General features: G+C 46.8%; 1 protein-coding gene across 1 annotated transcript; it reads left to right on the forward strand.

The window, feature by feature from the left end:
• Positions 1–4,004: 4,004 nt before the first annotated feature.
• Positions 4,005–6,013, forward strand: LOC120642985 (transcription factor BHLH156-like). Its single transcript, XM_039919533.1, has 2 exons — positions 4,005–4,971; positions 5,223–6,013. The coding sequence occupies exons 1-2, from the start codon at positions 4,042–4,044 to the stop codon at positions 5,382–5,384; spliced, it is 1,092 nt and encodes a 363-aa protein (XP_039775467.1). The 5' UTR covers positions 4,005–4,041; the 3' UTR covers positions 5,385–6,013.
• Positions 6,014–17,756: the final 11,743 nt, after the last annotated feature.

Genomic DNA, 17,756 nt, shown 5'->3' on the forward strand with positions numbered 1-17,756 from the left:
AAGGCGCAGTTCTTGAAGGGTTTTGACGGAGGTAGATCTAGGTACCTCCATGTCGGGTAGGGTCCCTGAGACCAGGTGATTACCCTGCTCGACTACTCTGCATGAACTACCCGGCGGACAGGCACTTGGCTAGACGAACGGAAGGGTCCTTTGCGGGCCAGGATGAAGGCTTGACAAAAATGCCCGCGAATCTAGGGATCTTAACCGACCGATTTTCTTGTAAACAACCCGAGTAGATCTTCTTCCTTACTTGTAACCCACGTCTCCTGGACTATTAAGGGGACATGGGGGATCCATAAAAAACACATGACATTACACAGCATCATCTTCCACCTCGAAAACCTTAATACAGCAACCAACATGACGTAGGGTATTACGTCATCTTGACGGACCGAACCTGTCTAACCCTTGCGTCACCACGTAACTATCGATCTCTTGGCTCCGGAATCCTCAACCTGAAACTTACCGCCGGGCATACCTCTGATGGACTTGCCGGAAATGCAATCCAACAGGCTTCAAGAAGGATCGGGGCTTTCTCAAGAGGGTCGAAGAGTTTGTCAGGCCATCCTTCAAGCTGAACAATAATAAGATTGAAGAGATCTCCAATGTAAGCAACGAATCCTCTGACTTACTTAAGCAGCTATCGCTCATGATGGATAAGAAAATCTATGTTGCACAATTAGCTGTGGGTGATATGCTTGCTTTGATGTCTGATGAAATAGATGCATTCAAAAAGAATAAAAAATATCATAGACAATTCTTATACATCGGACGTTTTAAATCATAACTCATCGGTTACGCCAGCGCTTACATCAGATACATTTTTAGGCACGCCGCCGGGCTATTTTGTAGGGCAAACACCACCACCTTCATTGGCCCAGACAGGACCAGTCAGACCGGTCACCGGTCAGACCACATACTACACAGGTCAACATCAATTCATCTGTGTAGCAATCAGAGCATCTTTTTCAGCAAGTTGCTGCTTCAACGAAGGAATTTGTTGAAGCCTCTCGCCCTTCACCGCCAGAACCAATGAATCTGCTTGACACGACGTATGGGTATGGGACATGCCCCATCCTATATCCGGTACTGATCCGTGCCACATCAAGTACCCTGTGGCCCCAGATCTGACAGTCTCGGATGTTCAAAAGCCGAAATAGTAGTTAGGTTAACAGACTTCCATATATACTGTGAGTTAGGGTTAACACAGTTCCATATATACTGTGAGTTAGGGTTAACACAGTTCCCCCACCAGTTTCACTCAGCCGCCACTCTCCTTCCACCCCTCAATTCCCCGCCGTCCCACCCTCTCCTCCCACTCTCTCGGTGATGGCGCCCCCGCAGCACGCGGCCTGATGCAGTGCGCAGGCACGGGAGCCGGCCGCAGCGCCCTCCCCCTCCTCCCCGCCGGTCCTCTATCCATCCCTCCCCCTCTCCAGTAGAGCGAGGCTGGTGGCCGACGTGGAGAGATGCGGTCAGCGGACGCCACCGAGGAGGCAGCAGGAAGGTGTGGCGAAGGCCTCGCCCACGCCTAGGAACAAGCCAAGGCCGGCGGCCATCACGCGGCGGACGACGGCGGCTGGATCCGGCTGCGACGGGGATGGATCCGGGGGCAAGGCGCGGCAGTGCGGCCGAGGCCCACGTAACGGTAGGGCCGAGGTGGAGGGCGGAGCCCAGGCAGCTGTCAGCCGAGGCGGAGGGCGGCGGATCTGGCCGAGGAGCGACGGATCCGGCGACGGCCAGCCGGATCCCGACGGCGAGCAGCGAGCGGCAATGATAGCCGTGGATGGCCTCGGCGGGCCCATCCATGGGTTTTCCTTTTTTATATATTTCTTGTTCGATTAACGGAGGCCGGCAGTCCAACCGCCTTCATAACTCACTGATTAACCGTGGCCTTCTAGTGGAGGCGGTTGCCTTTGCCCGCCTCCGGAAATAAAAAACGTCCGCCTCCAAAAAGAATCATGTAGTAGTGGTTGTTCCATTTTCAAGCGAGAATTCCCAGGATTGAGCACAAAACTATAGTTTCTCTGCTTTACTTCTCACATTGTTTCACTGGAATTGGAGTATGTATAAGTTTTAATAATTTCCATCGGAAAACCGACAGACAATTTTATTCTCTGTCGATCTATCCTTGTCGGGATTTGCCAACAAAAATTATTTTTCTTATTTCCTTGACGATTTTTGGTACACATGGAAATTCCTGTTTTTGTTAGTGATAGAGTCCTAACAACTCATGGTGATATCTTCATAGCTACCGAGAAGGATCGGAAAGATTAACCGTCTAAGGCCACCACTAAAGAAGTCAGGGTGCCTCTTGATGGGGGAGCCGGGGGCGCGGGTGGGCGCCGTCGCATTGCACAGACCCCCTCGCACCTCCATCTCCCACACCGCCTCATCCCGCCTCCGTCTGCGCCGCCGCCGCCGCCTCCATCTCCATTGCCGCCTCCATCTTCGTCGGCCTCCGCCGCGGCCTCCGCCTTCGTCAGCCTCCTCCGCCGCCGGAACCACCTCCTCCGGAGTGCCTCCGCCTCCGCCTTCCTCCTCCACCGCTGCCTCTTCGCCTCCGCCGCCTCTTCGCCTCTGCCGCCTCCGCCTCCGTCTCCGCCGCCGGAGCTTCTGCGACGTGCGCGATTTTAGTCGCGCGTGCGATAAATAGACTCCCCCGAGCCGGCGTCGCCGCCGAGTCCTTGCCGTGACCACCCACCAATCGCTCCATCCCTACCTCCCCTCCACCTGAATCAATTCTATTGGAAGCACCATGACGCCACATGGTGATGCTTATCACCTTTTCTCTTGACAATTCTCAAGATATTTAATCTAGCTTAGAGCTACCATTAACATTAGAGTGTTACATTGTATTCCATACTTGACAATTGTATAGTTTGATTTTTTTTATTTTATTAGTCCTTAACAAATTATTATTAGATATTCTATGCTATTCCACATATCAAATATTATATAGAACTTTTTTTGGTGGAACCATGATAAACATGTCAAGTTGGAAATGATCCGATAGAGGTACAAAGTGCTTAATATGATGTCTAAAGTTTAAATCAATTATTTAAGAATCTTAGTGACTTCAAATAAAAAACTCCAAATTGCAAAGATGTATATCTCATTGAGAGCTATGATTTTCATACAAAATTTATCTTCATCCAAGTTTGTTGCCACGCCAAGGGGATCGAGTGGCGTGACAAAACTATAGTGGGAGTGTCGTGACAAGCTTGACATATGAAAATATGCGCTTTGGTAGACCCCTCCCCCACGCTCCGACAGCATGCCTTGTCACGTCAATGTATGTGGTGTGGCAATCTATTTTTAAAAGAGATCAGGTCTACAAATATTGTTTGGGTGGGTTATTTGTAAAATAATATTTTAGAATGTGTTAAAATAAAAAAATCCTAGTACAATTTTACGCCAAGGGCTACATGCGTACTTAGAGGTGGTAAAGAATTTAAAATTTAACTTAGATAATTTAAAAGCTGGACTCTAATCTTATACTATTATAAACTAAAAAATATATAAGAATCACTAAAGACAGGATCCCTTACCACCCCTACGCCTACTAATACCCCTCCCTCCCTGACACATCTGTTGTCACACACACTACTGCCCCCCTCAGCAAGCTGAGATTATTCTATTACCCTGTTGCGTTCAATCTTCAATGTCTGTTTCCGATCTGTCACGATCATATTTAGCATAAAAGCAGTTTCAACTTCAGCTTCCCGCGGCCTGCCACTGGAGATGCACATTGCATGCCGCCACCCATTATCTAAATCCCCATCTGCTTGTTTTTTATAGGCTCACACATTGTGGTAAGCTCAGTTCACAACTTGGCAAGGTCTTAATAGTGCTTAAGTTAATCCACCCCGATTTTTTACTTTAATTAACTAATGATGTGCTAGCATCTAATGGTTGACATCACACAATGGAATCCTAGTCGTTTCACACCTCGAGCTATATAATGAGCTCATCATCTTTCGCGGCTGGGGACTCGCGCGCCACCGAGATCGATCAATCGCGCCGCATCCGGCGGCCACCATGGACATGGAGCAGCAGCTCCACCAGCTGCTGCACTTCTCGCCGCAGGAGCACTTGATGGCCAGCCCGGGCTTCCTCGCCGTGGGCGGCGGATACGCGGCGCATTTCCCGGCCGGTGGGTTCGTCGAGCCTCTCGGCGACGCAGGTGGTGGCATCCACGACGGCGGGTCGTGGGCGGTGGAGGACCTCTTGCAGCTCGGCGCCGAGCTGTTCGGCGGCGATGTCGTTTCCGTCGTCGGCACGGGCGATCATCAGCCGTGGCAGCAGCTAGACGGTAACAACGGCGGGTCCCCGGACGATACGCCGCCGCCGAGCGTGTCGATGGATGGGGACGGGAGCCCTCCTCCCGGCGGGGAGCAAGGCGCCGGGGAGCTCGCCACCGAGACCGAGCCGCACCGCGACGACGACGCGTCGCCGGCGACGCGGAAGCGGAGGGACCGGTCCAAGACCGTCGTGTCGGAGCGGAAGCGGAGGGTCCGGATGAAGGAGAGGCTCTACGAGCTGCGGTCGCTCGTCCCCAACATCACCAAGATGGACAAGGCCTCCATCGTCGCCGACGCGGTGGTGTACGTCAGGAACCTGCAGGCGCGCGCCGGGAAGCTCAAGGAGGAGGTCGCGGCGCTGGAGGCGCGGCCGAGGTCCTCGCCCGCTGGCTGGCACGAGCAGGAGCAGCAGCACGGCGGCCGCGCCGCGGCGGCCGCCGGTCGGCGCCTGCAGCAGTACCGCGGCGGCCACGGTGCGCGGCTGGCGCGCGTGGGCGCGGTGCAGGCCGGCGAGGGCCGGTTCTTCGTGACCGTCGAGTGCGAGCGGCGGGACGGCGTGGCGGTGCCGCTGTGCGCCGCCGTGGAGTCGCTGGCGTGCTTCCGGGTGGAGAGCTCCAGCCTCGTCCGCTCGGGGCCGGACCGCGTCGTGTCAACGCTCACGCTCAAGGTATTGTTGCTGCACAAGCATTTCTGCGCCGTGTCTCAACCAGCAGCAGTACTTTTTTCTCACACTAAATCAGCACCAGACATCAGCCACCAACCAGCCAGTAATATTTTTCTCTCATAATAAATCAATATCAGTCGCCAGTCACAGTCAGCCGAACAAAAAATTAATAGCTAGCACTTGGAATTAGTTAGTCATAATTTGTGCATTGATTATTGTACTGATTGGGACAAGTGGATTATCGCGTCGTGCAGGTGAGCGAGCAAGTAGTAGGGGCTGCCACCATCGGCGAGGGCTCGGTGAGGCACTGGGTGATGTCGGCTCTGCTCGAGGAGGGGTTCCGGCCAGAGGCGACGGTCGAGATCTCCTCGCGATCCACGTGTCCACCGATCAGCTGGTGCTTGGACTCCGTTTAAATTAGAGAACCATCGAGCGCCATCAAGTATCTGAGACGTACTACTAGCTTAGGCCCTGTCCGCTCTCCTCGTACATGATCGGAATGCAATAAGTTCATTTTTAACTGCACTCAATTAGCACCATTTGTCTATAACCAGCTAGAAAAATATTGTTAGCTGGTTGCAGCCGAACAGAGTGAAAGAATCTGCTTCTCCTTCATAATCTAGTAGTAGCTACATTACACCGGGGCCCATCCAGTTGGAACACAGGATGGGGGCTTAAAAAAACAGGAGGGATTGGAAGGAGACGGCGGAGAAGCACAGGGACACTGAGCACGGCAGGGTCGGAGGAAGCAGAGTCTTTCTTCCTGGTTTCTGTCGGCCCTCGGTGGAGTTAATCAACGCCCTGATCGCTTCTCGATCAGATCAAAGATTTGAAGCTGGTTTCTGCCGAAGCGAACAGGAACAATTGGCTCTGGGAAGGCGTACGTCTGGTGGAGGCCGGAGGGGACCCGATACTGAGGTGTACACACCTTTTTGTGTTTGAATGTGGAAGCAGGTGAAGAGAAAACAAAATGCATGGAAAGACTCTACTCTACGGCATGTCTCGCGTGCCCCTGAGTCCGTGGAGCCAGTGATCTTGTTTGTCACTTGAGCAAAATAAAAGAAAAATATCCGCGACACACCTGCAAGCATGGATGTGGACGCAACACGAGCACACGACAGTCGCTGCTCGCTAGCTCCCCGGATTCGCTGCCGCCCTGGGTGCCAGCTCATGGTTGATCGAGAAGATGAAATGGTTGGAGCGCCATCTCATTGCGGGGGTGTCGTGTCTCCGTCCAGGGGGTCACGAGCGAGACGCCTCGTGTGATCGTTCGTGTCTTCCTCGGCGGGGGGCCGTTGCCCGTTGGATCGGGCGATACTGATACTAATCGTCTCCCAAATCCAATCATAGTATTGACATCGATTTTTGACACGTGTCAAAGAAGATGATTTTAGTAAAGAGAAGGTGGTTGATTTAGAAGAAATCAAAAAATGCACAGAGTTAGAATCGGCCGATGGGTCCGCCCGATAGACAAGAGGAATATGCTTTGAAGATACTGATTTGCCCGCTCTGGTGCTCGGCCGATGGAGAGATGCCGATGAAGTCAGGAAAGGAGAAGAGGATCCGGACTCTACGAAAATCTTGACGATTCGGTTATAATATTTAAAGTAGTTTATCTTTAGCAAGTTTTTTTTATAGTCAAGTAATGTTAGTCGTAATCGGCTAGAACTCGGTAGCAATAGACTATAAATATCAGTTGTAAGGGACCGAAAAAACTTGATACACATCCAATACAATAAATACATTAAATTTCTTTGCACTTTTTCGGCGACTTCGCCTTTTCTTCTCTCTTTTCGACGAGTTCTTTTAAGTTCATCAAGAACGCCTCACATTCGAACGACTTGGTTTACTGGTGAGTTTTCGTTTACCGAGTATATTTGAGTTTTAGCTACCGGACGTATCGCTGTGGTTTCGTTCAGATCTATTCAAAAGTTATCGAGTTCATCTAGACTTTGACTTCCGGGCGTATCGTTGTCGTCTCGTTTAGATTTATTCACAATTTACCGATATCGGCTAGATTTGTAGGTTTTTCTATGCTTTTTGGCCATTATCACATCTATTCACTAGAAGCATATTAGATTGACTTTAGGTTTTGGGTTAACATCTTTTTATCTTAAAAGCCGGTTTAAATCTGTTTCGAGCATTACATTATTCGAGTTGCACATTTGTAGTTTAGATTTTGTTATACACATCCAATCGGCGATCTCAAGCTGGTTTTGTCGTCTAGTGCATCGGCTGATTCTGCCGACGCGCTCGTTTATTACGCATTCATATTTAATATCTTTTTGTCGTCTACTGTATCGGCAAAGTTTGCCGATAAGCCTATGTGAGAGTTATTCGGAATCCCAGCCGATATGCTCTCGAATTTGATTTCGTTTTCTCCCTTTTCCATTTTAGGTCAAATTGACTGACACGTTTGGTTGACTTTCCAGAGCTTGGCGAACACTTGCTTTCGGATTCCAGTGTGTTGATTTTTGCGTCAACACATCTTTTGGCATGCCCGGTGGGACCGGATATTTCAACATGGTGGAAGTTACTGAAAAATCTGATGTCAGTAAAGAAAATTGCGTTCCTGTTCCTAAAGATAAACTCAAAGAAGATCAAAGGAAGGAATATGAAGAGAGGGTGGAGAATTTTAAACACGAATGTCTCAAGTCATACAGCGCCACCAGATCTGGTGATGTGATTAAAAAGTTTAGTCTCCCATCCTTCCAGCTGTTGACAGAAGCACAGCGTGAGAATAAGATGGTAGATGCAATTGGTCAAGCTGTAGCGCATGCATTTATCAAGAGTGCAACAGTCATGGGCAACACTATACACAACGCGGTGGTCAAGACTTTTACTGAAGGCACGTTTCTAGGTTGCGTGGATCCTTGTTACATGCAGCCGAGTCAGATGCAGTATATGCCATTGGAACTGTCTATGGCAGCAGCTTTGTCGGCTCCAAATAGCCAGGCAGGGGCGAGTTATAGTCAAGCACCACCACAAGTTACTACCGCAGCATCAGCAGCTATAGCAGATCCTATCTACTCAACTACTCCGCCTATTATCACATCCGTGCAAGATGGATCTGCGACCGTGTTTCTAAAAGAATGGAATCCTGCCACTGGATATGGCATGCCTCTTGATTTCTACTCTACGCCGCCCAAGATGCAGTCAAATGCATCGGCTACTCAGCCGATGACTCCTCGGAATGATCCATCGGCCACCCGGCCGATGGGATCCCAACAGAATGCATCGGTGCCACCGCCGATGACTCCGCAGCAGCGTCTCGCAATTATGCTCCAGTCCTAGACTGCTACAAAAATTCTGCTTTCACAGTCCCCTCACCAAAAAGGAGTCAACTGGGTTTTCCATGATCAGACAACTGGACAATTGTGATATGTCAATGTGCCGTACATGGATACTACTGGTCAACAATCGGCTAGCCCATCGGCTCCACAGCCAACGATGACTCAGCAGACGCCCAATCGGATAGCTCAATAGGTACATTAGATGCAATCGGCTGAACAGCCGATGAATCATATAGCTCAGCAGCTTACCATGATGACAAATACAGCAAATATGGCTACTCAGCAAATGCCAGCGGTTGATCAGCAAGTTGATTGGAACGCGAAGGTAGCTGAAGTGATGAGGGAACAGTTTGGCTTAAGGCCGAAGCAACAATCTTTTATGTACAAGACTCCTTATCCTCCGGCTTACAATCAAATTCCTCTCACACACAAGTACAAGATGCCTGACTTCACGAAATTCTCAGGGCAGGGAGAAGTTTCTATGATGGAGCATGTTAACAGGTTCCTTCTACAGTTGGGAGAAGCGGAAAATCATGATGCACTCAAAGTCCGTTTATTCTCCTTGTCTTTGTCTGGATCGGCATTTGTTTGGTTCACCACTTTGCCAGCAAATTCCATATTATATTGGGCCGATCTAGAGAGACAATTTCATCAGTTCTTCTACTCTGGGATTACTGAATTGAAGGTGACCGATTTGACTGGCTTAAGGTAGAGAAATGATGAATCACTTGCTATTTTCATTCAAAGGTTCAGAGATGTCAAGAACCGATGCTATAGTCTGGTTTTTTCCGATCAACAGTTGGCAGAAGTAGCATTTAATGGACTCTTGTCACACATTAAAGACAAATATGCATCTCAAGAGTTTGAGAGCATTAGCTAGATTGCAGTCAGGATGTCAGGAGAGACTCGATCCTATGAGTCCAAGAAGCATTTTCAGAAGAAGATAAACTATATGGAATATTCTAGTAATGGTGATTCTGAAGAGGAGCAAGAGACGGTCGCATCGGCTGAGTGGATACAAAACAGCAAGAAGCCGGTGACGTGTCTGTTTGGGAAAAAAGAGCCTGAGTCATATGGGTTTGATATCACAAAATCTGACAAGATCTTCGACTTGTTATTATCGGAAGGTTTGATCAAGCTAAAGCCATATCACAAGATCCCGTCGGAGGACGAGTTCAAGAATATGAAGTACTGCAAGTGGCACAATACTACGTCGCATGATACAAATGAATGCATGGTCTTCCAGCAGCAGATTCAAATGGCTTTCGAGCAAGAGAAGTTAAAGTTTGAGACTCCCAAGAAGACGATGAAGATCGACGGACATCCGTTCGCTACAAATATGATGGATGTAGCCAGAGACAAAGGTCATTCTCAAGCCAAGATTCTGACGTCATCATCGGCCAAGAAATCTGAAGCTGTTGATCCTAAAGCACAGATAGCGGCCGATGAGGTCAAAGGAAAGAGTCCACACAACGAGGCTGAACGTTCATCAGCACCGTGTAGACGTGTCACGTCTCAAATGCTGTTTAATAAGTTTCAGCGTGATCGTGAACGGCAGCAACATAGAGAAGAGGAAGAACGTCGTGAGAAGGAACATTAGAGATGTCCTTTCTTTGTCTATTGCTGGAAAGAAGGGTTGACATTGCCATTGACATATGATTGTCCCGAATGCAATAGTCAAGGCAGCCGATCATATAAAAGGCCACGTCATATTAATAAACCCTATCGATGTGAGTGCACTCCTGTGCATGATCGGCTCGGAAAAAAGTATCGATGCATGATTGACTGGGGGCAGTACTATGCTACGTGATCTTGCTGGAAGAAGAGTGCCTGCACATGATCGGCTTGAACAAATGGCCGATGACAGAGTGCAAGACGATCAGCCAATGCGGAGAGATCCGGAGCGTGAGCCTGATCGTGCGGATCAACCTCAGTGGTGTCCGGGAGGTTTGTCTAGATCTCAAAAGCGACGTGTTCAAAGGCTACGCCAGCTGGAGATTATGGAGGAAGAGCAAGAGCAGACTCTAAACAAGAAGGGAGTCAAGACACAAGTCTGGCGTGTTAAGGCTAAGGCTGATGATGAATAGGCCGGTAATAGTTCCACACCGATCCAAGTAGTCGGTTCTTCAGAAAGTTCCTAATGGATGAGTTCCTAGAAGAAGAAGGAAAGTTGGGGCATAGATTTATGTCGACCGATTTACTGGAAGAAATTGATATCGGAGACGGTGATAGACCAAGGCAGACATTTATTAGTGCTAACCTGGATCCCGAATACAAGCAGAAATTGAAGAGTTTGTTGAAGGAATACAAAGATTGCTTTACTTGGGAATATTATGAGATGCCTGGCTTGAATAGGTCTATTGTGGAGCATCGTTTACCCCATAAAACCGGGATATCGGCCATATTAGCAAGAAGCAAGACGGTGCAATCCTAAGATTTTGCCAGATATAAAGGCCGAGATTACACGGTTAATTGAAGCTAATTTTATTCGGCAGTGTCATTATGCCGAATGGATTTCTAATGTGGTTCCTATTTATAAGAAGAATGGCAAATTACGAGTGTGTATTGATTTTAGGGATCTCAACAAGGCTACGCCGATGGATGGTTACCCCATGCCGATAGCCGATATGTTGGTACGCGCCGCTGCTCGACACAAGGTGATCAGTTTTATGGATGGAAATACTGGGTACAATCAGATCTTTATGGCAGAAGAATATATCCACAAAACTGCGTTCAGATGTGCAGGACATCTTGATTTGTTTGAATGGATAGTCATGACCTTCGGATTGAAAAATGCCGGTGCTACATATCAAAGAGCCATAAATTATATTTTTCATGAACTTATTGGCAAAATTGTGGAAATATATATTGACGACGTAGTTGTGAAGTCAAAGGGGCACCAAGAGCATTTGGCCGATCTGCGTAGAGCTTTAGAGTGCACGAGACGACACGGTTTAAAGATGAATCTAAACAAGTGTACCTTTGGTGTGTCGGCTGGTCAATTCTTGGATTTTATGGTACATGAATGAGGGATCGAGATTAGTCAGAAGACTATATCAGCCATTGACAAAGTTGAAGCCCTTACGACAAAAGTTAAATTTCAGTCATTGATCGGCAAGATTAATTTTATTCGGAGATTTATATTTAAGTTGTCCGAAAAAATTCAGTCGTTCAGTTCATTACTGAAATTGAAGGCCGATCAGGATTTTGTATGGGGAGAGTAACATCAGAAGGCATGGAATGAAATCAAACGTTATTTGGTGAATCCGCCAGTATTGGTTCCCTCCAAAAACAAAGCCGTTTAAATTATATTTATCGGCTGATGAACGTGCTATCGGATCGGCCCTTATTCAAGAATTTGAAGGAAAAGAGAGGGCTATATACTTTGTGAGTAGAAGATTGCTGGATGCCGAAACCAGATATTCTCCGATCGAAAGACTTTGTCTTTGCTTATATTTTTCTTGTACCAAACTTAGACATTATTTATTATGGGCTGAATGTGTTGTCATGAGCAAAGATGATGTCATTAGATATATGCTCTTGCTGCCAATTTTAAATGTAAGAATAGGGAAGTGGATTCTAGCTTTATCAGAATTTGATTTGAGGTATGAGTCGGCTAAAGCAGTTAAAGGTCAAGCCATAGCCGATTTTGTTGTGCAATATTGTGGACCAGAGCTGAGTATGGTAGATCTTGTTTCCTGGACTTTATTTTTTGATGGATCTTCATGTGGGAGTGGTTCTGGAATTGCTGTGGTGCTAATTTCCCCTCGGGGGGCAAATTTTGAGTTTTCATTTCTAATTGAGGCATCCACAACCAATAATTTAGCTGAATATCGTGCTATTCTCAAAGGAATTCAATTACTTCGAGAAATCAAAGCCGATGCTGTTGAGATTTTTGGAGATTCTATGCTGGTAATTAATCAGTTAATTGGAGAATATGAATGCAAAGATGATATTTTATGATTATATCATGAAGGATGTCTCCGATTGTTGAAAGAGTTCAAAAAGATAACCATTGAGCATGTTCCAAAATTTCATAACAGTGATGCAAATCGGCTCGCTCAGCATGCTTAAGGGTATCGGCTGATGGAACATGTGACGGCTTTGGAATTAACGGCCGATGACTGGAGGAAGAAGATTGTTGATTATTTGAAGGATCCTTCCAAGAAAGTAGATAGAAAAATCAAATTCTAAGTAGTCAAATATGTGTTGTTGGAAAAGGATTTATATTATCGGGCGATTGATGGAGTTTTGCTCAAATGCATCGACAAATAAGAAGAAAAAATATTGATGGGTGAAATTCACGAAGGTGTCTGTGGGTCCCATCAATCGGCCTATAAAATGAAATAGGTGATTATGAGAAACGGGTATTTTTGGCCAACTATACTAGCAGATTGTTTCACATATTATAAAGATTGCCAAGAGTGCCAGAAGTTTGGGAGCGTACAAAGGGCTCCTACGTCGGCCATGAATCCCATAATCAAGCCATGGCCGTTCAGACGATGGGGAATTGATTTGATCGGCCAGATATACCCTCCATCCAGTAAAAATCATAAGTTTATCTTGGTGGCCACCGATTATTTCACCAAGTGGGTTGGGGCAATTCCTCTGAAAAATGTTACATCAAAGGAGATGATTGAATTTGTCAAGGAACATATTATATATCGGTTTGGTATTCCACAGACCATTACGACGGATTAGGGTATTATGTTTACATCAGATGAGTTTGAGGAATTTGCTACTGGAATGGGAATTAAATTATTGAATTCTTCTCCATATTATACCCAAGCTAATGGTCAAGCAGAAGCATCTAATAAAGGAGTCATTAAGTTGATTAAGACGAAAATTGATGAATATCCTAGAAAGTGGCATACTGTGCTTAATGAGGCTCTTTGGGCATATAGGATGGTCTGTCATGGTGGTACAAAGATGTCTCCATATCATTTGGTATACGGACATGAAGCTGTTCTGCATGGGAGTTAAAGCTTGATTCATGACGTGTCACGTTTCAGGATTAGTTAACGGCTGATGAGTATTCTACTCTGATGAAAGATGAATTTGAAGATTTGGCTGGCCATCGGCTGAAGGCTCTTGTGAATGTTGAAGTGAACAAAGCCAGAGTTGGCCGATGGTATGACAAAAAAGTGAAAGCCAAGACTTTTGAGCAAGGAGAATTAATTTGGAAATTGATTCTACCGATAGGAACAAAAAGTTCGAAATTCGGTAAATGGTCGCCAACATGAGAGGGGCCATTCAGAGTGAGCAAATGCATTCCTGGTAATGCTTACATTCTGAAAACGCTCGAAGGGGAAGAGTATTATATGGCTCTTAATGGAAAATATTTGAAGAAATATTATCCTAGTGTTTGGGTGGATGCATAACCGATTAATTAAGTTATCGGTTGAATTGTTATGGCCGATATGACATATATCGCCCTTAGTGCAAAAAATCTACATAATCCAGATTGTTCAAGTTTAGGTCAAAGTTGATTTTTTTGCATTGTCAGTTGAAAAGTTGCAATGGATGTTAACAAGAGAAGGAAATACTTCATTAATAGTATTATTTATAAAAGGGCCGATCAGGTGATCTGGCCGATACAGCAAAAAACTATTTCTAGGATGATGCTACTCCTAGAAATCTAGTCATCGGCAAAGACATTGCCGATGACCGCCTCTATGCTAACATCTTCGGAGATGGCGGTGGCTGCCATCTCCATGTCATCGACGAGCTCCTCGAAAGCCCACCAGTCTTCGCTGCTCAGCGGGAGGTGGACTGGCTCGACCTGCAGGAAGTCATGGCTGGAGTGGAACTGGGCTGTGGCGAGGGCTACAGCGGCACCGCGATGGACCCCATGTACGGTGACCTCCCGGACGCAGTTGGGGATGCCCCGTAGGCGAGCAGCGACGGTGTTGCCGTGAGCGTTCACCGATCCGGTTGCGGTGGCAGCTGCGGCGTGGAGGATTTGGACCTGTGACTCCAGGACTGAAGCAAAGTATTAGAAAAGAAGTCAGAAAAACGAAGAGGGACAATGCTTTGGAAAGGGTGACTTACAGGCGACCCTGGAGTCGGCGGCGGTGAGTTGGGCCCGTACAATGGCCCGGTCGACTTGTTCCGCCTTCAGTTCGGAGGCGAGGCGCTGAGACCTGATGGTCTCTTCGGAGTAATTCTGCCAAGCTTCATCCTTCTCACGAAGAAGCTAGCGAATAAACTCTTTGGTGCTTTTCGGGATGTCAGAGAAAGAGGGGCCCTCCGAGTTGGAGGAACCAGAAGAAGCGTAGTCACTTCATGGAAAAGAAGTAGAGAAATTAAAGATCGAGGTTGAACAAAAACATGGCAATCCAAGATGGAAGAGGAAGGCTTACTCCAAACGGCGGTAGATCGCCGGTAGGGCATTAGAGGGACCCTCATCAGGGCGCTTGAAGCCCGTCATTGCTACAGAAAAACCTAGGGTTTTTACTGAAGGAGGAAGAAAGGAGGTGCTGTAGCTAATGGAGACTTGTTGCCGATACAAGGCCGAAGGGTGATATTTATGGACCAGTTTGGGTAGGTGAAAAGACGGAAGGCGGATCAGCGCGTTGGATTTGCGCGGATGGAAGGTAAAGGGCCAGGGGCAAAAACGAGTTTTACCCGGTTGTACGGAGTAAGTCGTGTGCACGAGGTACGAAAAATGACTCTAAATGCTGGTTAGAACAGAAGGACGATCGTGGGTTGGAATAATTTCGGAACAAAATAAATTATTTCGAAACTGCCGGGCATGTGTTGACACCGGTTTTTGATACGTGTCAAAAGATGTGATTTTAGTAAAGGGGCGATGGCCGATTTGGAAGAAACCAAAAGATGCACAGGGTTATAATCGGCCAATGGGGTCCGTCCGATAGACCAGAGGAATATGTTTTGAAAATGCTGATTTGCCCGCTCTGGTGCTCGGCCGATGGAGAGTTGCTGATGAAGTCAGAAGAGGAGAAGAGGATCCGGAATCTACAAAAATCTTGACGATTCAGTTGTAATATTTAAAGTAGTTTATCTTTAGCAAATTTTTTTCTTTATAGTTAAGTAATGTTTGCATAATCGGCTAGAACTCGGTAGCACTAGGTTATAAATATCAGTTGTAAGGGACCGGAAAAACTTGATACACATCCAATACAACAAACACTTTATAATTTCTTTGTATTTTTTCGGCGACTTCGCCTTTTCTTTTCTCTTTTCGATGAATTCTTTCAAGTTGATCAAGGACACCTCACATTCGAGCAACTTGGTTTGACGGTAAGTTTTCGTTTTACCAAATATATTTTAGCTTTAGCTACCGGGCGTATCGCTGTGGTTTCGTTCAGATCTATTCAAAAGTTATCGAGTTCATCTAGACTTTGACATCCGGGTGTATCGCTGTCGTCTCGTTTAGATTTATTTACAATTTACCGATATCGGCTAGATTTGTAGATTTTCCATGCTTTTTGGCCATTATCACATCTATTCGCTAGAAGCATATTAGATCGGTTTTAGATTTTGAATTAACATCTTGTTATCTTAAGAGCCGATTTAATCTATTTCGAGCATTACATTATCTGAGTTATACATTCGTAGTTTAGATTTTATTATACACGTCCAATCGGCAATCTCAAGCTAGTTTTGTCGTTTAGTGCATCGGCTGATTCTGCCAACGTGCTTGTTTATTACGCATTCACATTTAATACCTTTTTATCGTCTGCTGTATCGACAAAACTTACCGATACGTATGTGCGAGAGTTATTCGGAATCCTAGCCGATATGCTCTCTAATTTGATTTTGTTTTCTTGCTTGTCAATTTCAGGTCAAATTAACTGACACGTTTGGTTGACTTTCTGGAGCTTGGCGAATACTTGCCCTCGGATTCCAGTGTATTGATTTTTTATCAACATATGGGCTTCGTGGTCCTTAATCACCGTGCTCTTTTTGTGTGTTGGGCTCGTGATTAGCAAGCGCATTAGTATTATTGAAAGCAGCAGGTGAAGGAGAAGCAGCCGCCTTCGAGAACGCTGCGAATTCGATCCGATCTGATCGAATAGCACTCGCCTGGCGCCATCGACCTCGTTATAAAAGTAGTACCCCGTGCCCATCTTCATCCGACATATCACACTGAATTTGAACGTTCGTCGTAGCTTTTCATTCATAAAAAAAATTCATCGTTCGTTGTGGCTGCTGACAGTGAGTTTTTCTGGTTCTCGACCGAGGACATTTTTTAGTTTCCAAAATTTTTCATACAATGCCTATCACAGCAAATCTTCAGATATATGCGTAGAACATTAAATGTAATTGAAAAAAAATAATTTGTTATACAATTTAACTATAAATGATAAAATGAATCTTTTAAATCAAATTAGTCTATAATTAAATATTAATTGTCAAATTAAAACGAAAATACTATAGTATCAAAATTCAAAATGAACTAAATAAAGCCTGAGCTCAACTGAAAATGGCGAGGTTTTATGGGTCAATTTCTATCCATCCAAATCGTCAATGTTCTAGAAGCAGCCAGGGTTTTTTTTCTTTGGATACTCAAGCTGCTGAGTGGTTGCTCGGAGCTGGAGCAAGAACAGGAGGCTTTTGCATATATACCATTATAAAAGATGGCCCCGACGTCCATACCACTAAAAATTTTGTGACACCTCTATACCATCGCGTTTTTTCGTTTTGATCGCAATACCATTCCATCCACCATCCGTCAAGGGTTAACAGATTTGGAGCTCTGACATACGGGCCTAACCTAGTAAATTGACCATTTTGCCCTCCCAAGCACTCCCTCCCGCACTCGACAGCAGGACGCGCGCCATGGCCCTCCTGTCAGGGCTGCGCGTTGCCGCCGCGCTGGGCCCGCCGTCGGGGCTGCATGTCGCGGGCGGGGCAGCCGTCGCCCTCCCGTCGGGGCTGCGCGCCGCCGCCGCGCCAGGGGCAGCCGTGGCCCCCGTCGGGGCTGCGCGCCACCGCCGTGCCATGGCCCGCCGTCGGGGCCGCGCGTCGCGGGCGGGGCAGCCGTGGCCCTCTCGTCGGGGCTGCGCGCCGCCACCGCACCGGGGCAGCTGGGCCCCCGTCGGGGCTACGCGGTGCGGCGCACTGTGGCTCGCCGTCGGGGCCGCGCGTCGCGGCCGGAGCCGCCGTGGCCAGCCGTCGGGGCCGCGCCGCCACACCATGGTCCATCGTGGGGGCAGCTTGCAGCTGCTTGTCTTGGAGGATTAACGCGCGAGCCAGGGAGAGAGGAAAAGAATGATGAGGAAGAAGAAGATGACAAGTGGGACCCACTCGTCATTCACAGAATGAGAGAGTTAAATAATTTTTGGCAGCTAAGGGTATAATGATCTTTTTAAGGTCCGTTACCATCCGTCAGTCCATCCAAAATAGTATAAACGTCAAAATGAAAAAATGTAATATTATAGAGGTGTCACCAAATTTTTTTTAGTGATATGGATGTTGAGATCATTTTTTATAATGGTATACGTGTAAAAGTCTCTCCCATCAGTCATC

Source organism: Panicum virgatum, chromosome 7K (genome assembly GCF_016808335.1).
Source record: "Panicum virgatum strain AP13 chromosome 7K, P.virgatum_v5, whole genome shotgun sequence".
NCBI classification, from domain to species: domain Eukaryota; kingdom Viridiplantae; phylum Streptophyta; class Magnoliopsida; order Poales; family Poaceae; genus Panicum; species Panicum virgatum.

Coding starts and splice junctions, on each gene's coding strand:
- LOC120642985 (XM_039919533.1), top strand. CDS start 4,042: ATGGACATGGAGCAGCAGCTCCACCAGCTGCTGCACTTCTCGCCGCAG. Junction 4,972..5,222: donor TGTCAACGCTCACGCTCAAG/GTATTGTTGCTG, acceptor CGCGTCGTGCAG/GTGAGCGAGCAAGTAGTAGG.